Source organism: Eleutherodactylus coqui, chromosome 8, assembly GCF_035609145.1.
Source record: "Eleutherodactylus coqui strain aEleCoq1 chromosome 8, aEleCoq1.hap1, whole genome shotgun sequence".
Taxonomy (NCBI): Eukaryota; Metazoa; Chordata; class Amphibia; order Anura; family Eleutherodactylidae; genus Eleutherodactylus; species Eleutherodactylus coqui.
This window is the reverse complement of record NC_089844.1, coordinates 95121039-95145277: the sequence shown is the minus strand read 5'-3', so window position 1 is coordinate 95145277 and position 24239 is coordinate 95121039. Positions and strand designations below refer to the sequence as shown.

The 24239-nt window shown below is 40.4% G+C and overlaps 1 protein-coding gene across 5 annotated transcripts in view; it reads right to left on the bottom strand.

The window, feature by feature from the left end:
- PARD3B (par-3 family cell polarity regulator beta) overlaps window positions 1-24239 on the bottom strand; it is a 1131600-nt gene that overhangs the window by 738450 nt on the left and 368911 nt on the right. For 4 of the 5 annotated variants that reach the window (XM_066576076.1, XM_066576074.1, XM_066576077.1 and 1 more), the window contains exon 11: window positions 19874-20062. In XM_066576076.1, coding sequence (XP_066432173.1) covers window positions 19874-20062 — 189 coding nt within the window. The remainder of the gene's footprint in view (window positions 1-19873; window positions 20063-24239) is intronic. The other variant, XM_066576075.1, reaches the window with a different exon arrangement.

Here is a 24239-nt window from a genome sequence, read left to right as displayed (position 1 = left end):
GTAAATGAGAAGTAACAATCACCAGGTTACTGTTGACTGATATCCTTTGCCCATTTTTTTGGTTTATGATGCTAAATGATTATTATGAGCTAATCCCCCAAAAAAAGCCTTCAGCCAACCTCCCCGTAATGTACTAATCTTGTAGCGCATTGAAATCCACTGGGTAAGTAATTACCTCAGCTAAAGGGAAACCGAAATGTACACTGTTTAATGGAAATGTCATTTGTTCAGTAAACAGAGACTTTCTTTGGCGCAGTATGTGCTAAAAGTTGTAAATGGGGGAGAGAAAGGCATAAAATGATACACCGCCTGCAATCTGTATTCTTTCTAACGCAGGAACACAATGTGACCGTTTTGGTTTATTTTACTTGGGGGAAGGTTTATTGCACAAAAGCAGGACCCATTTCCACAACATATCACGGCTACTTAAAATTCCACCGACGAAACGAGAGAGATATTATAAATATATCTTCAGCCCAAGAAGGGCCCTGAACTGGATGATTTCATTCTTGTCTCAGCCCTGCGATGCACAACCTCGGTGCAGCGAGAAGCAATATGAATATTAACCTTAACATCTTCAGTATCAATTAAGACAGCGACATCCGGCGAGCGCGACGATAGATCATGTATTGACTGGAGACAACATTGTGACACGCACAGTATAAATGAGGAACACAATCTAGGTGACAAGTCTGTGATAGCCACAACCTACGATGTATTGCTCTGGAAGCAGGGACCTGATCATTAGTGTATTGTTTTACTGAGAATAAACACTTGGCAGAAGGAGACGTGGAGCTACATTGCTTATAAAGCCAGCTATATTTCTAGGCAATATACCCTGGCGGGAAAGCAGCTATGTAAATTTTATTCCTCTGGTAAATGTAAAGTGTCTGCCAGTAAGAACATTTCCTACACAGTGTTCTAGACAAATCCAAAATCATATTGCCTTAGATTGGTCATAAATTATTCTGCACCCAGAACAACCTGGAAAAGGAGATAACTTTCATTGTAGGCTTTTTTTTCCATAGCAAGACAGTTCAAATAAATAAATCAAAGCAAATTGAATGGATGTGAATGTCTCCATTTTCTTTGCTGGTGTCTTATAAAACACATTTTGTTTGGCACGGATATCTCTGATGGCACCATCTAAATGTTTTTTGTTTTTTTTGGTACGGATGTGCCTGTAATGCTACTCTTACTTCCTACATCGTTGCAGCACTCTGAAGTACATGTGTTTAAACTGTATGTAAGACTATCAGGAATGTTGTGTAGGTAGTCGTACTGTAGGTCTTTTTCAATAATGACAGGGGGTGCAGGTCCTGTCAGCAGCTTATTGACTGGTTTTAGACAATAGCAATAGAAAACCTGATAGTTTTTTAACTAGGTTTTAGCTTTTTTAAAACCTAAAAATTAAAAACTTGCACAGGTCTGAGGTGGCTGCAGTCATCTCCAATATACCCATCCTCTATTTCATTACAGGCAAGATATAAGTCATGAAGGACCATTGTATTGGGGATTTTTGGCGATGGCTGTCCAAAAATTGCAATTCTGGCATTGCATTTTTTTTTCTGTCAGCAAGTTTGTTTACCCTGCAGGATAATGTAATATTTTAACAATTTGACTATCATGGACACAGGGATCCTAATTTTTTTTTTTTTTATGGAATGACTGGTAAGCTTTTTTTTTTACTTTTAATACTTATTAAATTTAAATTCCTAAATCTGAAAATTACAAAATTTTAAAAGTAAAGACACTTACTAATCTTATTTTCAGTACCCGTTGGAGAGTTAAATAAAATAAAATAAAAATAAATCTTGGTATTTGTATAGCGCCAACTTATTCCGCAACGCTTTCAGGTAATTATTACTTAATTACCCCTCACCAAGCTGGGTTCTCATTTTACCGACCTCGGAAGGATGGAAGGCTGAGTCAACCTTGAGCCGGCTACCTGAGAGTTGAAATTGTGATCATCTGATTGCATATACAATATGCTGCGATACTAGGGCCTTCGCAAGGTGTGCTATCGCAACCAAACGGCATCCCATGAGCTCATGATAGGGTAGGCCATTTTGGAAACCGATAGATTAATTTAAATGCCACTGTCAGTATTGAGAGCTTCATCTGAATGGTTAAATGGCCAAGGTCAGAATTCTCTTCAATCTAGTGCAGGACAGCAGGATGCCAGCTGTCAAATACAGCCAATGCCCACTGCGTATGGAACACGTACAGCCTTTGAACCAGCCTACACATTAACACCTGACATCTAACATACATGTATGATGGATGTCGGGAAGGGTTTAAAAAGTTTTTTTCGAGGACTAAATTATTAATGATTTATCTACAGGTTAGGTCATTGAAGGTTATTAGTGAAGATCTGCCTCTCAGGATCCCTACTGATTAGCTTACTAGCTTGAAGGAGCATCGTGATCACTTCAGGCCACACTCTGCACAGTGTCATACATTGTACAGCAGCTGTGCCTGGAATAGCAGCAAAATTCCAATTACTTGAATAGGGCTGAGCCAGGGGCGTAGCTGAAGGCTCACGGGCCCAGGTAAAAAAGTTTATCTTGGGGCCCCCCAACTTCTCTTAACCCCTTAATACAGAGGCGTAACTTGAAGCTCCTGGGCCCCAATGCAAAACCTGTAACAGGGCCCCCAACTATAATGCTTTATTCATAGTACTAGGCTCCCTATAAGGAGAAGAGAGGCCTTATGCGACCCCTAAGGCTTCTGGGCCCGGATGCAACCGCATCCCTAATAGTTACTCCGGTGGGGTGAGCTGTTCTCAGACCACGTGACCAATGAACACGTTGTCACATGCTTGAGAAGATACGGTGTATAAAAGGACCCCTTCACAATACAGTGCCAAACTGCATATAATCCAACAGATTTATTTTAGAAAATCTCTATGGAGATTTCTTGAATAAATCTGATGGATTATAAGGAGTTTTGCATTAAGTTATGAAGTGGTCCTCTGCACTCCATATCGCTTTGCTTCTTCAAATGAGGCTGGAACTTCTAGTCTCAGATGAAGAGCACATTGGCAGCATTCTCCTGGAAAGCACTGATCAACTGCTTCAAGTGCTGCAATAGTGGTGTGCCCATCTGTGCAATATAGGAAGGTTGTTTTATACTTGCTAGACATTTACCCTATGTGGCACTCTTTCTCTCTTCCAGGCCATATTTTACAAGCCTGAGCAGAGGCTGTAGACTCTTCAGACAACGGATTAGCAAGGATTTCCAGCAGAGGACCCCCGCCAACCATCGATGACCCCGTGGATGAATCATCAATAGTTTAGTTCTAGAAAACCTTTTAAAAGACTTTGGGCTTATCTACATTTACGCCTGTAGTTTAAAATTTTCAGTAGGGTTAAGTATTCAAAAAAAGGTTTTTTACAATATTTTTTTTTATTTTCAATTTGGGAATGCTTTATTGAAATACCATCCCACTAAGTTAAGTTGGCTAATAGAGATGAGCGAGCATACTCAGTAAGGCGATATACTCGAGAGAGCATCGCCTTTTTCGAGTACCTGCAGGCTCGTCCCTGAAGATTCGGGGGGTGCGGGGCAGCGAGGGGGAGGAGAGTGAAAGAGATCCCTCTCTCTCTCCCTCCCAATCCCCGTTTTCCCAACAGCCTGATCCTTGTCTTTGGAGAGGATTATCCTTAGATCTATCTTTCGTTTACAGGGTTGAGGTAAATCTATAATGTAGGGGTTTTTCCTCCTCTTTTTGCCATTACTTAGCCAAATCTTGAGAGGGCATTGTAAGCTGAGTTATTACTGTACTTTGCTTTTCATATCATATGAGAACTATATCTATTGGACTTATGATAGCTCAGTGACTTGATGTATGTAAACAGAGCCTTACCATGTGTATGTTGAAAAATCTAATTAAAACATATTAAAATAAAGAGGGTGTTAAGGTAAAAGGTATGGGTGTAGGACTTGTGAAACTTGTTATTCAAGTCCAAGCATGTGCGCTTCAATTAATATATAAAGAAGAACTACTGTACATAATAAAAACAATTCACCAGCAAAATTGTAAATTAACCTTGATGCCCTGAAAAAAAGACTAATTATTATAAGGTCACTAGCAGCTGACATCTGGCTCAAAACAAAGTCTTTTGATGGCACTGCCTAGTATGTGTATGTATTTTTAACTCTGTTTCTTAGCATATATTTGAAACAATTACTGAAGACAGTGGGTTTGCTAAGGTAGAAAACACATACTTGAAAATAGGAGAAATCTGCATAAACCTTTTTCAACTGAGGGGATACATCATCATGACTTTTAACAGTCTTTTAAACATATTACTGAATTCTGAGTTCACTTTAGTTCAGAGACACCTCTGAGCATAAAAAGATGAACTCTGAACCTCAGAGATGGAAGTCAAAGAGCTTATCCTAGGACTAATACAGTTATAAAGCTTTTATGAAATAGTTTAAACAGTAAAGGGCAAAGATGATAACCAGATAAAAAATTCCTCTAATACATAACACAACATGGTGGCACTGCGACCAACATTTTCAAAAAGATTACTTTGAGTTTTAGCAGAAACTATTGTGACATCAGGTTTTCATGCCCTACTTATCAGTGCCTTGAAAACGATATTAACTTTTGTGCCAGATGTTACTAAGAATCTTAATTACTTTTAATTTTTACTGAACTTACAAATTACAATGAGAATATTCCATATTAAAATTTTCGACAATAATATACTATCCTTCACCCACACCTGTCCAAGCCCACCCTGAAGCACACACTGGGGTAAGAAAGTGAAGAAAATGTTATAAATTTAAAATTAATCCTATATTAACAAATTGTTTCCCTTAAGAATTTACATTTACGATTTACATTTCAATTATATATATAGCATACCACAATGTTTTAAATGCTCTTTGCCTTTCAAATGCATTGATTAATATTTGGGATCAAATCTCAAGGCGGCAGTGGAACAAAACGGGGCGGCAAGGGGGCATTCTGTGTCTGCTTTGTTGATTTTTTTTTCATCTAGTAACTACATATTTCTAAAAATTAGCAGTGATACCTTGTTTTCGACATTAATCCGTTCAAAAACAATCGGCGAAATCCGAAACCAATGAAAACTGAAGCAATTATTTCCATATGAATCACTTACATGTAATGGGAGTAGTGTGCAGCTTGTGTGCCTCTATCATATAATGTATGACTTTTATAACTCCATGACTCCGCTACAGATCAATCACACTTCATAACACTGGATAACCTACAGCACAACCTAGCCCACAGTATTCCATAATGCCGCTGATTGGCCGGAACTGCTTCAAACTTTCACTTGTGTGGGTCTCTGGGAGTTGTAGTCTAAGTGGACGCCAAGTGTCTTTTCAGAACACTGATATAAGCTACAACCAGAGATGCGCACAATTGAAAATTCCAGCCAATTAGTGGCATTATGGAATACAGCAGGTTAGGTTGTTCTTTAGGTTATCCAGTGTAATTGATCTGTAGCGGAATTATGGAGTTATAAATGTCATACATGATTATATGATAGAGTGACATAAGCAGTGCATTCTTGAAGCATACTTTATCAAAATCACTGAGAAGAAATGCCGTCAATATTCAAATGAATACTTGAAATATGGATTAATCCCTTCTCCTACAAATGGAAAGCTTCCCTTGTGCCTTGTTTGTGAAAAGGCATTTTCGAATGAAGCTATGAAGCCTTCGAAACTAAGTGACCAGCTTGCAAAAATGCATTCCGAGAAAGTGGGTAAGCCCATTTCATTTTTCCAAGGTTTAAAGTCAAAGTTTGAGAATCACAGCACTATAGGCGAGCTATTTAGAAAATCTACTCTCAATATTGACAAAGGCCTCCTTAATTCCTATACAGTCTCTTTATGACTAGTGCAATGTGGCAAATCACATACTATTGGGGGAAACACTTGGGTTACCCGCAGTTAAAGAGATTGTCAGTACTATGCTGGGGATGAGAGTGCCATGGTGAAATCGATTCCTTTGAGTAATGACACCATTTCAATAAGAATTGATCAGATGGCTACTGATGTGGAAGAAATGCTTTTGGATGTGTTAAAGAGCACAGAATTTGCAATGCAAATTGACGATTCAACTGTTAGAGACAATGAAGCATTGCTGCTAGCTTACGTTCATTTCATTAATCGCAGTGAAGAGGTAGTGGAGGAACTGTTGTTTACCAGAAATTTAACCACCAACACGAAAGGCTTCTATATATACAAACGAGTGGAAGAATTTTTCAAGAAAAAACATCCCTTTGACAAATGTACTGGCCAATGGAGCTGCATTCATGATTGGTCAATATCATGGATTTATAGCCCATTTAAAATCTGCTATACCTGGCATAATGACAGTCTATTGGTATGAAGGTCCAAACTGGACCTTCATACCAATGACCTGAGTCGACACGAGCTCTGTCAGTTTACAAGTCTTCAAGAAACTGCATGCGAAGATGGGAGACAAACTTCAAGATGCAGAGTTAGAGCTTTTTTGCTCACACCTCAAACAAGCCAAATAAGACATGCAAACTAGGTTTCATTATCTATGTACCCTTGAAATACCAATGTGGGTAATCAATCCATTTTCAGAAGAATTTCATACCAGATTACAAGAGCAGCTCATCAACTTGAAACACGATAGCAAAGCCCCTGCCCAACTGAAGATTTCCTATACTATCCTGTGGCAGGAAGTTAAGTTGCTCGTGTTAGCTTTTCAATCTACGTACTTGGTGGAGTGGGGCTTCAGCGTGGTTCAGCAGCTCCTGACAAAAGCGAGAAACAAACTTCAGATATGAGTAAGGGGTGACTTGAGACTGTGGATGATGAAGATAGAACCAGATATGAAATTGTCTTCCGCTCATCAAGTCCAAGGCAGCCATTAAGGACACAGATTGATTGTGGCAAACATTATTAGTCGAATTTCATTGTTCTTGCATTTTAATTAGTCTTCTGACTATTAAGATTTGAGGTGCATCTTGCATTTTATTTATAGGTTTCTATCGAATGATAATTAAAGATGGTATTATTGACTGCTTCCCCCCCAAAAAATTATATTCTGCAATAAAACCTATTATTGTATCCACAATTAACCTGTTTTTAAATATTTAGCACCTACATTTTAGCAGCTAAAGTTAAGTTGACTAAAATACTTCTTTGGTAATTTTTTGATACATAGTTTCGCAATTAATGCTAATGTGTTAAATACTATCAAACTTTCCCCCCCAAAAAAGTATTCTGTATTTTAATTAGCACTTTTAACTTTGTAAATAAGGTAAACTTTGGGTTTAAACTAGTAAGGCTTGGGGGGTGCTGGCCACCATACCAATACATAAAGGGGGTGTTGGGCTGAAAAAGCTTGGGAACTACCGGTCTAAACAACTGCATGAACGCTGATGTCATCACTGATGTCATCAGCGCTAATGACAAGTGTTTATACAGGCAGAGAACACCGCTGGACATATTCTGTGAAGGGAGCATTTACACTCAGCGAAAAGCCAGCAATCCAGTGATGCTTTTTATTCTGACTGAAGTCAGCGATAATGAAGAGTGAAAGAATAGTAAACTATTATTTTGCATTTACGCAGGACGATCATCGCTTGTTTTGGTTCTCTTTAACAGATTTTGAGTGATAAATGTGCTATCTAAATGTCCCTTTAAGATCTGACCCTGCAAGCAGCTCCTCCCATCCACCTCCTCTTCAAGTCTCATTAACCCGTACTACTTAAATTGTAAAACAGGTTGATGAGGGATTGCATACACAGCTGCCATGTAGTTTTCATATCCTAGACAGCCCCTTCTAATATTAATATATTTATTTGAAGATGTACCTATATATAATTTGCCACTCAAGAGGCAAGAGCAATTCAGTATCGTTTTTCAAATTAAGCTTGCTTCTAAAAGTAAAGCCCTATTAATTGTCTCATTTAGTTTATTTTACAGCAATGAAATTAACTTCTTTCAAAATATGTTTATTGGTTTACAAAGACATATGCAACATTGCATTGATAAATGCTTCAAAGAAAATGAATTAACTTAACAGTCTATATGCCTAAAGGAGGTGCGGAGGGGACGCCGAAGATAGACCCATTTGGAGGCGCCACCCAGCGGACATGTACCATTTGGTCTATGTGTCATTTTCCAGAGTCCTGAGTCAGTCGCCTCTCCCACCAGTCCTCGGATGACTCCCCTTTCTCTACTGGTGTTGTTGGTTGTTACTGGGGGTTCCCGGCGTCCCCCACGCCCCCGGCCTCTGATGAAATCTTTTATATACCTCAGGCGAGACAGAACAAAAACATCAATGCAAGATATACTATTTTACTAGTAGGTATAATTTTTAACTAAGACTATAGTCCTAGCTGAGGTGCCAGGACAAACATAGTAGGGTAAGATAGGGGTGATAAGTGGCGGGATGAGGGGAAAAACATAACGAAAGGGAGGAAGATAGAAGAGGGGGAGGGGGGGAAGGTGGGGAAGAGAAGAGGGGGGGGGGGCTTAGGTCCTCTACCGCCACTAACCAACATTATACATCTATGCACAACAAATAGAGCCTAACTTAGGGTGAGCTATAACCGGGCTAGGTTCCTTCTGATGACTCGAGTCCTCTATTACTTGAGTGCTCATAATGAGCCGTTAATCAGCCACGTGTGGTAGGTGGGTGACTCTTTAAAGTCTATCCAGGTAGTCCAGACATCGACTGTAGTTTCTCGTGTGGTTCCAGGAACTGAATCTGAGCTCCTGAGGACTTCCATGTGTTTTATGTGTTCCATTGCCTCTATCCAGGCCGATCTACGGAGTTCGCCTCTTTGTCTCCAATGCTGGGAGATGATGAGGCGCATAGCCACTAAAAAGTGTCTCAAGAGGCCTTTTTTGATTCTTGATATGGTGCCCGGTATCATGGATAGAAGAGCAATTTCTGGAGTTAATACTATATTGGACCGACAAATTTTGTTATATAACCCGGCAATGTCCCCCCATAATGGAGCCACTAATGGGCATAGCCACCATATGTGTATCATGGAGCCTACCTCCAAACCGCATCTCCAGCACTCCTCTGGGACGTCAGGAAAGATTCTGTGGAGTCTCTCTGGGGTCCTATACCAAGCAATGAAATTAACTTCTAATGAAGCACAAGAGTAGATAAAATCTCTGTGAGGCGAAAAAAAAATCTAATTCACTAAGTTTGGTTGCCTCCCCAGCAGCCTATTGTACTGCTGTGACACAGTGAGCCCTCCACTCCTATATATTCCTTGAACTTGTACCAAATTGACCATTGGAAATCCCAAAAAATCTCCAACTTAATAGTATGAGTCTAGTAGCACAAAAATATTCTGCATGGGCCCTTTACTATTTATTACTATTAGGAAAGTCATGAGGTTCCCATTTTATAATGTAGATCAATTGTGATGCACGATAATAGCATTTTATACTTGGCATTGCTAATCCCCCATTTTTTGTGATAAGGTCAAATATGACAGTCTCGTGCTGGCCCCTTTTTACTCTCCAAATTAGTTCATTAAAAGTGTTCTCTATCTACTATTTGCAATACACACAAGGATATTCACAAGAACACATAAAAATTGAGGAAGAATAATTATCTTTATCCAACTAATCTTGCCTGTCCTTGTCAGTAAAAGTTTATTTCATAAACCTATCTTGGACCTAATTTTCCTAATTAATGGATTAACATTAAAGGGGTTGTCCCGCGCCGAAACGGGTTTTTTTTTTTTTTAAACCCCCCCCCGTTCGGCGCGAGACAACCCCGATGCAGGGGTTAAAAAAACCACCCGCACAGCGCTTACCTGAATCCCGGCGGTCCGGCGTCTTCATACTCACCTGCTGAAGATGGCCGCCGGGATCCTCTGTCTCCATGGACCGCAGGGCTTCTGTGCGGTCCATTGCCGATTCCAGCCTCCTGATTGGCTGGAATCGGCACGTGACGGGGCGGAGCTACACGGAGCTACACGGAGCCCCATTCAGAAAAGAAGAAGACCCGGACTGCGCAAGCGCGGCTAATTTGGCCATCGGAGGGCGAAAATTAGTCGGCTCCATGGAAACGAGGAAGCTAGCAACGGAGCAGGTAAGTAAAAAACTTTTTATAACTTCTGTATGGCTCATAATTAATGCACAATGTACATTACAAAGTGCATTATTATGGCCATGCAGAAGTGTATAGACCCACTTGCTGCCTCGGGACAACCCCTTTAAGGTCCAGGCAAAGTTGAAGGTTCTGAGAAACAAATATTCCCAGATATTTAAAGTTGGCTTGGTAATTGGTCATCACATGTTTTTAATATATAACCTAGTATTACAAACAAAAGGGGTTAACACAAATTCCTGAAAAACTACCAACTATCTTTGCATTCAGCTGTTTACATATTATACAGACATGAAAAGGGGTTTTCCAATAATTTTAATTGATGGCATTTCCTTGGAATAGGCCACCAATGAATAATTGGTGCAAGTCTGTCCGCAAAAACCACCTATAAATTACGGTAGCAGAAGTGACCCTTTTACGGTTTATTCAAGTAAAAGATCCTTACATACAAGCATTTTTATTAAAACAAACAAAAAAAATGTTCCATTGTGCAGAGACTATTGGCAAACGACAAAGTCAAGCTGTATGATTCAAACCAGTAGATTTTAGCAAAGTTACACCAGAAACAGGGTTCTACTGGTTCAGCTCGCTCAACACTAGTCCTGAACACTGTGTATAACACTGTCTAAAAGAGTGTTGTACAGAGATTTTAGGTCTCTTAGAGGCTGTTACAGTATTACATACAAGTTTTATGGGTATTAGTGAAGTTCTGGTTTAGTTCAAACCAAACTTTTTGTCCAAGTTCAGCAAACAAGCCGAACCCAACTCTTGAAAAGTTTGCTCATTATTATGTAAGAGTGTTGGTATCTGCCCCAGCTGTACTGCTGGCACAACATGGTGGGATGCCTACAACACCCACAGCCTTTCCTGATAGACCAGCGCCTAGGACCTCCATAATGCAAGATGAGAAAAAAACAAAACAAAAAGTCCCATGGCACCACTGGATAAAAAGTCCAGGTTGAAAGTACTTCATTAGGACAATGGGTTTCTCTGTTGGATTGACATCTTCATCGGGCCCAACGAAGGTGTGAATCCAACAATAAAATATGTTGTCCTAATAAAGCACTTTCTACCTCGGCCTGGTCTTCACATCCAGCAGCACTGTAGATCTTGTTTCATCTTCTCCCATCTTACATATAAGGACGGCTGAGCGTGGAACTAAATCTTAGCCAATTCAAGGTCCCAAGCAGGGCAGCATAGGAGCACCAGGCATGGTCATACATGGTAGCTAGTGATGAGCGAGCATACTCGCTAAGGGCAATTGCCCTTAGCGAGTATGCTCGCTCATCACTAATGGTAGCCTATTGCAGGCCATCAAGAAAAAGTTGGAGACGACCCCTTTAAGATGTGCCTGTATTACTTTTCTAACACTGGTCTAATCAAACTCTTTTCTACAATTTCTATATAATCCATATAAGAATGCACAACTCTGTAAACATGTTATTTAAAATTTCTATATATCATAATACTAAGCCTGTACGGTTCTACATTAAAATCTGCATTTACAATTCTGCTGGTTGCTACAGATGTAACAAGTAGTATTACGGCTCTGTACTAACGCTGTGTACACGAGCTCTTAGTCTGATTATTCTATATACTTCTTTATTTTAGCAAACATTTTCAGATTGTTCACTCCTTAAAAACATCCATCACATAAATGATTAGTGGTTTCTATTAATCTGATCTCATTTTTTATTCCTTGAAGCCCTCTGCAGATATTTGTAGCAGCCGTGATTTAAGAGAGTTGTGTTAACATTCAACTGCTTTCTTTTACAGCAAATCATTTTGATATTCCAGGAGTCAAGCAGTTAAATATGTCTCCAAACTTTCTTAGCGACACACTGTCAAGAAAGACAAAGTGTAATGGTTGCGTATTACTTAAGTATCAGTCCAGCCTAATGTCCAACTGGGAAGCACTTACCATATTAAAAAGCTGATGTTTTAATGCGCTTTACAAATTATCCTGCAATTTTCTGAGCTTTTCAAACAGACACAGCATTAACCACCTCAGTGCTGTACATAAGCGTGGCCTTGTTTTAAAAGCAAGATGTAAAATGAATATGGTCACAGAGAGTAATGACTGCTCGCTACTTAATAAAAAGTATATATTTTACAAGGGCTTGAGGATGAAGGTTTAATCCTAGAGCACTTGAAAAGATATTATGGAAGCCTTTGATGCATTGGAGCCTGATTTCTTAGTGAAGGGCTGCTCCACATCATTGCAATATACTTTCGCCTTCTACTTTTAGCTTTCTCACAAAAGGCTAACTTTTTAATAAAATTTAGACATGTCAGAAGTTTTCACTGGCGGGGATCCGAGTGTGAGCGCCAGGACCCTCACCGATCCCTAATACGGAGAGAAGTGCTCAGAGCTGTGTACAAGCTCCATAGAAAGTCCACTCGGTATACCGATCACAATGACAGACGAACGGGCACAGTACAGTGCTTCTGCCCCTTTGTTTTAGCAATTGGTAGAGGTCTCAGCATCCAGGCCCCGACTGACTAAAACTTCTGATGATGCTGAAGTTCATAAAAAGATTGGTATATACATTAAAGTGTAACCAATGTCAATTACCTGCTCAAAATATCACTTTATGTGTAGGGTCGAATTCATCCCCTTATCCAATGGTGATCATTATGCACCCTATGACATGATAGGTAAATAACCAACCTTTTTACAAAATTCAGACACGTCGTAGTGACATGTCAGATGTTTTAATTGGTGGGTAACTGGGTATGAGCGCTATAACCATCGCTGATCCCTAAAATGAACAGACGGAAGAGCTCAGCTGAGTGCTGTGCCCGTTCAGCTGTTTCCGGCATTGCACAGAGCTGTGTAGAAGCTCCATTGAAACTCTATGGAACCTATATAGCTCTCACAATGACAGCCGAATGGGCACAGTGCTTAGCTGAATACTTCTGCCCATTCATTTTAGTAATTAGCAGAGGTCTAAGCACACAGGCCCTCACCAATAAAAACTTCTGACCATGGCACTGATATGTCAGACGTTTATAAAAGAGTTAGTTATCCTTTAATGTATATACTGATTCCAATTACCTGCTCAAAATATCACTATGTGCAGGGCCAAAATCATCCCCATATCCAATGGTGACCATCACGCAGTGATGACCTGAAAGGTGAATAACGTTAACATTCACCTCTTATAACACAATTATTGCAGTAAAGAAAATTCTAGTTCTTAAAAAGAACCCCTGAAAAAATAAGAAACAAAAAGAAAATCCTTAACCCTTTCCTCACCAATCCTCATAGATGCTCCTGTGTCTAGATCACACTCTGCAGTTCTGGCATTCCCACTTTCAAAAAAATCATAATTTTTTATTTTTTCCATCCATAAGGCTGTGTGAGGGCTCATTCTTGCAGGGCGACTTGTAGCTTTGATTGGTACCATTTTGGGTGTAATATGCCTTTTTTTCCCCCCTAATTTTTTTTTTTTCTTGGAGACAAGGTGACCAAAAAAATAACTCTAGCACTGCATATTCATATTTATGATGGCATTCAACATGTGGGATTAATAATGTGACATTTTATTAAACCGGACCTTTATGGATGCAGCGATACAAAGTTTAACATGTATGTTTCTTCTTCTTTTTATCTTAAAACTGGGAAAAGGGGGATTGTTTAAAACTTACTTTTGAAATACTTAAAAAGTCTTTAATATAGTTTCTTTTAGTTTTTTTTTTTAAGTCCCTGTAGGTGACTTGAACTTGCGATTGTGGGATGATACAATGATATTGCATTATGCTGTATTACAGGCTACCTATTAAAGACATGCCCCTGGAATGTTTTAATATGCAAATAATGATGGCAGCCCTAGGGGCTTCCAAAACCCTTCAGGCTGCTATGACACTTAGACGGCAGCCCCGCGATCTTATTGCTGGCACGGTCATTTGGAACTTTTAAATGCTGCTGTCAGATTTGATGGTGGCATTTAAAGAGTTAACACCTGAGATTGGTGTTATCCGCAATTACGGCTGTCGCAGGCGAGTGGCGGCTGTCTGCCTGCCATGTATGAACGCAGGCTCACCCTCCGTGCCCACGTGTATACGCTGTGTAAATCTATAAATGTCCTAACTGCACGGGGTATGTGCAGTCAGGACATATATAGCCGTACATGAGTTGGGGATAAGGTTAAGCTTTGTCAGGTATTATGGCTCACATGAATGTGGCAGAGGTACAATACCAGCCACAGCCCATGAACAGGAACAGCGCTGTAGCAGAAAAAAAGTCCCTAACATATTACCATCTTTAGTGATACAGGAGGGAAGGACTTTCACTTCGTAACTAGACAGTTTTGTTCTTCAGGAATGTAGGTAAGCGAGGCAACATCACATATGATGGGGAAAATGGCAACCAAATGTATCTAGAAAAATGACTGCATTACATTTCTACACCTCTATAGGAAACATTTATTTTTTTTTATGAACTTCTTTGCCATTGCCCTTACTTTAAATATTACTATTTCTCTTACAGTAAGGAACACAAGTTGAGTGCAATGCGTTGACAAGAGACTGTCTGTGATTGATGCTATAGCGGCCTGTTTAACATAGACTGAGAATTTGCTGTTGTGTAGTTTAATGGCAGATATTAGCTGACTCGGCAGGTTGGTGGCAGATGAAAAACATTAACAAACAGAATGCAAATGTTAAAACCAAAATATTTGAATGTGCTGAGATAGAGAAACCTGATGTAAAAGGACAAATATCCATGATGAAAGATATAACAGGAGCACGAGGCACCGATTACTGTGAATGGATTTAGCCACTCTTATTATGTAGGACTAGCAGAAGTACCCAGCTTCGCATGGGTCTATTTTGTGTAACTGTTTGTTGTTTGTGTGTGTGGGTAACAACTTCATTTGCTACTGATATGAAGTCAACATATCCAATAAAGTAACTACAAAATACAAAACTTATCTTAGGAATGTAAACGTGATAGCCATCCTAGCCATTCCTGAAAACCAAAGGGATACTGCAGGGCATCAAAAGACCTGTGAAATGGGCTTATGCTTTGCACCACATTGCTTCCCTTCTGCAGGACAACTTTGTGCCATGATTATAGCAACATGATTGGTTGGTGCATTGGATATCCTGGGATGTTGGATTTTGCACTAAAATATTTGCACCATTTCTGCATTCGGCCAATGAGAAGCAACAGAGAATGACCATATTGGCATTTTGAAATTGTAATGAAAAGCAGCATTACGCATATCAGTCCAGGTAGTAGCTTATCAAGTAGCATATCATACTTGGCCAGTCTGGAGACAGGCTTGGGGTGCTGTGGAGTGTCTGCTGATGGCCTGTCTAGCTCAGACTATAGTCATGCCTCAGTCTGCTCACTGTTGGTTGTGATGCAGCTGGTCAGCCTGGAGAGGGGCTTGGGTTTACTGAGGTTTCAGCAGTTTGGGGCAGCTGCCATGTGTTTTGCTGCAAGGTTCCTTTTTTGGAGGCATGACTGGTCTGAAAGCATTTGAATGTATGAGAATACTCAAATTCAGTATAGGTACCGCCCCGTTTATGGCAAGTCAAGAAAAAGAGATTGCCACTGGATTGTTATGCACAGAAATGTGACCTCTCGCCAGTGACATCCCAAACAGATTGTACTTGATATTTACTTTTGTATTCCAATGTTTTGCAAATGTGTTGAAAAGGGCAGGTCCTAGACAGTTGAAACACAGTCTAAATCTTTCCAAAGTTCCTGATTTACCTTTATGGCAAAGATTATGAGATGTATTGGTTTGCCTAATTTACAGAGACCATGTGCCTGTCAGTTAGGAGAACAGCAGGGTCTGAGCATTTACAGAGCAACCAGCAGCTAAGAAGAGTCAGTTTCAGCAGGAGTCTATGTAGGTCCTAGAGAACTGAAACACAATCTAAAAGCATTTGCAAACATCTGATTTATATATGTTGCAAATTTGGTGCCGGTTGGTCCAGGCCTCAGTATATAAACGACTAATATTCTCCTCAGTATACACACATATATTTGATGGATATTCTACTCAATCTAAAAACATATATGTGTGGGGTGTATAATTAGATGTGTTGGTTTACTACAGTACACAGGGCCCACGTGCCTGTCATGCTTAGGAGGAGGGGGACAGCAGGGTCTGAGCAGTTACAAAGCAACCAGCACCTGAGACTGCAGTCATGCCTCAGTCTGCTGGGAAGTTTCAGCATACAATTTTTTTGTGAACATGTCATGAATAGTAGCAGGTCATAGAGAGCTAAAGCCTGGCCTAAAATCTTCAGAAGCACCTGATTTACCTATGTGGCAAATTTAGAGTCAACCAAAAATTCTTTCTCAATACATGTTTTATTTAACTCCTTAAGTGACCAGGCCTTTTTGCTCCTTAATGACCAGGTCAAATTTTGGAAATCTGACACGTGTCACTTTAACATGGAATGACACCGTAAACGTTTTGCTTATCCAAGTGATTTTCACGTTGTTTTTTCCCCACATGTTGTACTTCACTTAGGCGGTAAAAATAGACCGATTTAATAAATATACACAAATTATAAGCGCCAAAATTTGGAAAATTTTGAAAAAAAAAATCAGCATTGTTTTACATTTTCATCTGCAATACCTCAAATATGTGCAAACATAATATAGAAATTTTTAATAAGAAATAGATTTCCAACTGTTTACTTTATTCTGGACGCACATTGGAAAAACTTCGTTTTTTTTTTTAAACATTTCGGAGACGTATACCTTCAACGTTAATTCTTAACATTTTAAGGAACGAAAAAACTACAATTTTGTTTTTTTTGCCAATTGTGTCATTTTAAAAATTGTGTTTTTGTACAGCACATATATGAATGAAGGCTTTCACTCCAAAATAGACCCCCCCCCCCCCGTTTGTCCCGTGTTCAGAAACATACCCATTGTTGTCCTAATCTTCTGTCTGGATGCACAACGCGGCCCGAACCAAACAGAGCATCAAACTTTACTGTCTTTTAACTTTTATGTGATCGCCATTATCAATGGATAATGGTAATCACGTGACTGGAAACCGCTCACCGCAGCCCTCAGTCACTGCTCCAAGCTCTCAGCTACCTTTAGTAGACAGAAGCAAGGAGAATTTGAATTTTTTTGGGCCCTTCCCGGCTTCTGCACTTGCATCTGCCATTTTGGGAGCAGGGAGTTTTTAAATTTCCCGGGACTACCAGCCCTCTGTGTGTGACGTAATGACGTCTGTTGTGCATGCGCAGACGCTGGCATTAGGTCCTGCATGACCAGAACACCAGGGAACATTGAGGAGGACAGGGGTGAGCATTCTCAGCTCCCCTTACGAATCCGATCTGTAAGGGGAGCTGAAACTTTAACTTTTATTTACTTTCTATTGGCTGTAATGTGATCACGTGCCCAGGCGGAGGGTCCCGTAGCCCGGGATGACAGCTCCAGGATGTCGGCTACCATCAGTAACCGACAACATGGAGCTTGCAGGGATTTAATCACCAGAGGAAGCGTGTTTTTATGTCCTCGGGGATTAAAGCCCAGCAGGCAAGGAAAAAGGCAATGGGGTGGTCGCTAAAAGGTTAACAGCTTTGCTCACTTTTGCAAAAATTTGTTTTTCATTGCCTCAAATATTACTAAAATAAAACAAACAACTTTGCACAATTTTTACTAAAATATTAACTATTTTCTGCCTATAAGACGTACACATCTTTGTAGTTACAGACTTAAAACAAACCTTGTGCAGTGGTGTAGTTTGACCCTGTAGTCATGTTACTTTCCTCCCTTTGTCACTTCTTAGTAGGATCAGTCTGAAGAAGTCAGGACAGATAGAAGCAAGTAGTGCATAACTACAGAATCAGACTGCCCGCAGGGTTTGTTTCTTGTCTGTAACCATGAAGACACAAGGGTCTGTACAAAAGGTGCATATACTTTAGAAAAGGAAATTTTTCATAAACTATTGGCAAGTTACTTTTGTATTTTTTGCATTGATGCAATAGAAGAGAAAGGTTTGCCTACTCTACTTGGAATAGATAGAGCAAACACCTATTCAGAAAGCAAACAAACCCAGTTAGGCCTCATATACACGGGTACGCACAAATTCTGTGTGGGAAATCCCGCACTGAATCCTCCTGTACCCGCTGCCAGCGACCCTGCGCACCTGTCAGGATCTTTTTCTCCGTATGCGGATGTGCCACTGGCCCTCTGGCAGCACATGTGTACTACAGATTTCTCAGCGCCGTCGCTTAGGCGATGACTCGGATCCGCGACACTTCCGCAATGATCATTGCAGAAGTGCTGTGGCAGGGATTGCTTCCATTGACTTCATGGAAAGCCGTCCCTGCGTATCTGCTCTAAAAATACAGCATGCTACGATTTTATTTCAGCATGGAGAGACCGCAAATAAAATCTGCTGTTGTGTGTGGAGAGAGGAATCTCCACAGACATTAATGGGCACATTGAGCAACGCATCGCCTGCTAACAAGCGCAGAATCCGCTGCTTGATTTGCCCCGTGTGCATGAGGCCTTAGATGTTCAGTAGAACATTCAGATACAGTTATAAAAAAGTTCAAAAGCTAAAACTGTTGACTTGGAATAGAAAACTACACCCAATACAAGTGCGACATAACCCCCACCATTGTAGGAAATAGGTTAATCCGCGACAAAATCTGCAGCAAATCAGCTACGTATGAACGTGCCAAGCCCGCACCTGATAAATACAGGGGATTATTTCCTGTAGTCCTCTATGTTTGTGCTATTGCTAATAAAATGAAAATTTATGATAAACTACTTCATAGATGCACAAAACATATATTGCTGCAATTAGCATGTGTGGCAATTACCTTATGCATCCCTCAGAGAGAGGAATATAAAGGTAGTGATAGATTCCCGTTAAGGGCTATGAGGGTGTTTACTTGGGATTTTTTATGTTCATTTGCTTCCATAATGCAAAAGCCAGCAACTTTCTTCATTAAAAACATCTTACTATTTTGCTGCTGTACAGTCTCTGCAACTCCTTCACATATCTGGCTCTACTGCTGCTTCTGACATAAATTCTGCAACCCATTGCTCCTTACTGTATTGGCTTTTTATGCTCTCCTCCTCTATTATCTATGTGTTAAAATAGCCACAGAAAGATGGAGGAGGTTGGAGATGGGATCAAACAGATGTATATAAGTGTACAGAGAGGTGAAGGAAAGGGGAAAAGGTAGGGAGGAGGGGAAATCGATTAAGCATAAGTAGGTTGGCACAATGGAGAAGAGATCCCTCATGGGAATGAAGCTGTAGAGGCAGAACCATCATAGACAAACAGACCTTTCAGCATATTTAATTGATAGTGACATACTGTACCCACGTGGGAAATATTTGAAACTAGGAACATGCAAACTGTCTATCAGGGAGCACTTGTAAACATGGATGAAGGCATGAAAACAGCAGCCTGAAACTTAGTGCAACTCTTTCTCAACTCAGTGCAACCACTAACATATGTAAAAATACTTTTTTCCATGGTAAAGCTGCCCATAACCTGTAAGAACAAAGTTAAGGGTATTCTTTATGACCATATAAATGTAGCTCAAACAGCTGTCATTAATTACCTATTAATAGGCAGTGAGAAGAACAGCATACAATATATTTAATAGGACCTACAGGCGTATCGACTGAGTCATGACTCCAAAGATCAAGGACAAAATTGAATAAAACTTGTTGAACAGTTTATGTGTACAAACAAGTAAGATATGTATCAAGGCCCTTGAATGTAATTAGAGATCTTCAGAAATGCTCATATTGTTCCATACCTTGAAAGCAGCACCTCCATGGATGATAGATTTGATAAAGATCCCCAAATCAGTGCTGGTGTCTCTGGACTTGTTTCCTTTCAGACTGACTCCTAGGCCAGCTGATCCCGAGTCATTCAGAGGAATCTCGAAGGTCATCTGTGCTACTTTCTCTGGAGCAATGACATGGCTCTCGGACTCGCTTTTCTGCTGAAAATCATAAATATTCATATAGTTATATAACGTACAAATCAAGTTCAAATTTTTCTATACATTCATATTTTAACAAAAACAAGAAATACAAAGCTTGGCTTAGCTTTCTGCCTTGGTAGCAGTGTTTTTTGCTGGTCACCTGGGGTGTGAATGTCCAATCAATGCATCCATCATTTAATATGCCACTTGTGGAGCCATTTTTTAAAATCCACCATTATGTATTGGTTTAATCCAATGTATAACAGCTGGGTAATACTCTGTTCACTCTCAGACTCTTTTTCAGGTCTTAATACTGGACTGCATCATGACCTAGTGTGGTGGTCCTGGACCTCAAGAACAACTTGAAAGCAAAGAATGCAATTGCATTAGTCTAGTCTTTGGTGAGGAATTAGGGTCCTGGAGTGATATTTGAAATTACGGGTCTTGTTTGGGGTCTGAAATTAGTACACTGATCTAGGGTCTGAAATTGGAGGTCTGAAACTCGCATAATGATCTGGTATGTGAAATAAGCCATCTAGACAGGTGTCTGCACTAACTTAAAGGTCTAGTCTGGGTCTGCATTCATGTAGGAGTTTGATCTGGGGTATGAATTAACGTAGAGGTCTACATTAATTTTGGGTACCGGTCTGGGGTCTGAATTAATGTGGGGGTCTGGTCTGGTATTTGAATTTATGTGTTGCTGTAGTGACTGGGGATGGCTGCAAAAACATGAGCCTAAGAGGTCTCAGGAAAAAACTTTGCAGTCAGGAGAAGTCATCATGATAGCGCGAGCAGCATGGAGAAGAAATGGAAAGAGCATGACTAATCACAGAATACATCACCTGTAAGTCACTGGATTTATAGAGAAGCTGTCAGCTCTCCTGACATCTATTTTAGTAAGTATTTCATTCCACAAAAAGTAGGCATCTATTCTGTGTGTAACCCAGGCCTAATGGACAATTGGGTGTTACCATTGCCTATGTCAAGATGATATATCCCTACAGAGTCAGAAACAATTAATGATGATTTAACAATGTCTAGGTGTGTGTGTTCAGGGAATTGTAGCCCCTATTGGTCAATGTATGCACACTAGCAGAACAAGAGCTTACTATTTAATGAGAATTAAACCTACCTGCATGAACGGGTTATGTTGACTACAAATACAGTGTGTGACAGGGCAGCAGTGGAAAAGGGGTGGGGGCTAGTTTGGGGAGCTACACTCAACTTTACCTGCCACATTATCTCAGTCATTTCCCACCTTCCCTCCATGCGTTGGGAATAAAAGAAATGGTAACTGCTTGGAGTCCATATTGTGCTCAGAACAGAGGATAAAACTTCTCAGTCCCCTGGCTATTACTCCAAGGGGGAACCTTGTAGTGTTGACTGTGTAATATTCAGACTTGTACTTCATTGTATTTGTGAGTACAATGAAAAATAGCATTTTATTGCATGTGTAAAATATTTTGTGTTTAAGCTTCTATCATTTGGATGAATTTATTCTTATAGATTCTACTGCATTGCTCCATTTTAAATAAATTATTACAAAATTGCATTCATTTCCATTTATTTTTAAGCATTTACTGAGACAAAATCATGTAAAGCTGCTGTGCTAAATGAATTATGACAAAATAAAAAGCATTCTTGGATATATATCATAAACAACCACATTATAAGCTCGAAACTCGTAAAAATGGCAGGCTAATTAAAATTCTGTTGCATTTATAAGTATTCTTGTAACACTCCAGGAATTTAAATTTGTTGGGTCATTTACATTTATTAAATTATCCTGTTTATTAAAGTAAAGCAATTTACTTCAAATTTAATTAGCTTAGAGTTGGTTTGAAAGTATTAAGCCTCTTGCAATATTTTGTACAAACACTCGTCCATATGTTAGTCGAGGTATAGCCTGCCTACAGGGTCGCCCTTGGGTGTGTGCGACCTAGCAGGTACACAGAGCATATTCTACTTGCCTAGGTAGTGTCAGTAGTGGAGGAACATGAACAAACTATTTGTGCTGCTACTATGGAGGCAGGATACAATAGGAAGAGCCCCATGCACTGCACATGCTATCGATCCATTCCTCCCCCCAGCAGACTTTCAATATAGGGGCCCAGTGAATATTTCCCTCCTATTAATCAGGGAGGTACTGCATTGATATATACTGTACTGATATGGATTAGGATTTAGCCTAGGACTGTCTGTAGAAACATATATTAGGACATTTGAAGGACCTTAATGAGTTCACTGTCACATGACTGTGATTTGCGTTCTCAAGCAAACACCTATTGGAGAGAAACTTTAATGCATGGACAATCATCATAATGACCCGTGACTAGAGATGAGCGAACGTACTCGTTAAAGGCGATTTCGCAATCGAGCATCGCTATTTTCGAGTACATGGCTACTCGGGTGAAAAGATTTGGGGGGCGGCGTGGTGGAGCGGGGGGTAGCAGTGGGGAACAGGGGGGAAGCTCTCTCTCTCTCCCCCCCACTCCCCTCTGCAACCCCCAGCTCACCCCCGGCGCTCCCCCCGAATCTTTTTACCCAAGTAGTCAGGTACTCGAAAATAGCGATGCTTGATTGCGAAATCACCCTTAACGAGTACGTTCGCTCATCTCTACCCGTGACTGTTATTAGGCAATATATCACATGTAGGTTTGGACATGGCCAACGGTGAAACCCTTGAGGGACCTCAGAGGCAAAGATGCCCCCCACACCAGTGGCACACAGCATAGTTCAATCACTGCACTACTGAGGTAATGAGACCACCCACGGGTGCTTTGGGCCTCATTTCCACAGGCGGATCGGATTCTGCATGTGGATTTCTGCAGCAGGAAACCTGCGGAAACAATTTGCGGGAGATCACGGATGTAATGGTTTTTCTGTGCGGATGTACAGGGATGCACTGCCCCACCTCCCAGCCTTTTCCCCACCTCCCTAATTGATGGTAACCTTCAAATCCGCAGCGCATCCGCAACTGTATTAGCGGATGCACTGTGGATCGTCCACACCCATTGACGTCTATTCAGCCCCTCCGCATGTAATCCGCAATGAAATGAAGCATATGGCGATTTGCTTCTTGCACAAAATGGTCCGCAAATCAAATCCACATGCTTAAATTCAGTTGCGGATGCAAATGCTTCAGTATGGGCACTTTGAATTGCGGATCTTTTGCGCACGAGACCCATGCGCATACCGCAAATCAAACTGCCAGTGGACATTGGGCCTTACAGATATAACAACAAATGATGCTTTTGCACTAGCCCCCTTGTGCTGAGTGCGGTCCATCAGATCGCTAATTAGACAAAACGTTCTTGTTAGAAGCAGACAGTGTTGTTTCAAATCCTGTGACAGGGATAGAAAAGTTAGCCTCAAAAAGAGTTGTATGGAGTGGGAGAACACGTTAGACAGGCTTCTCCATATCAACTCCTAATACATGTGGATGAACTAAAAAAAAACCCGCAAGATTCCAATCTATCCAACATTCATCACCAAAAGATTCTGTGTGGAAATAATGCATGCTACTGTAATTTAGTTATTTTTTTAATGTTTTGCTTGTTAGCTTGTGAGGGGCACCTAAAAGTATTTCCGCACAGGACAGAACTTAAATAGCCTAACTTTGCATTGAGTTGAATTACCCTAGAAGATCCAGACAGTGAGAATGCAGACATGACTGGATAAAGTTAATGTCCTAAGTGAAATTGAACATAATATGATTGTTAGTGTAAGCCAGACAGGAATAACAATGTGATAGAACCATTCTGCACTGTCTACACGCTGCACTTTCAATGGTTCAATGAGAATGGCATAATACATGAAAACCATCTATTTACAAACAGACCCAAGCAGTTATTGGCATATTTGTGGTCATCTGAATATATAGGAAAGCTCTTATTTCTGGATTTAAGGCATAATATAGTGCACATGGACTATTATGAGGTTTCTACACTATGCCTACATTATAAGACGGAGCCACGCCAAGGTTTTTCCTCTCGTATTCAGAAAGCAAATTGTTGCATACTTCATTGGACTCTATATTGTGAAGATATTATGCCTCAGAGCAGCACATGGAGTGTTTAAGCTCAAACTGGCTCACCGGGGAGCCAATGAATTCTCCAGTGGGCCCCAGGGTCCAAACTGCATGAGTGGCTCTTCATGCAATCATCTGCACTACCAGTGCTCCTGCTGCCACGCA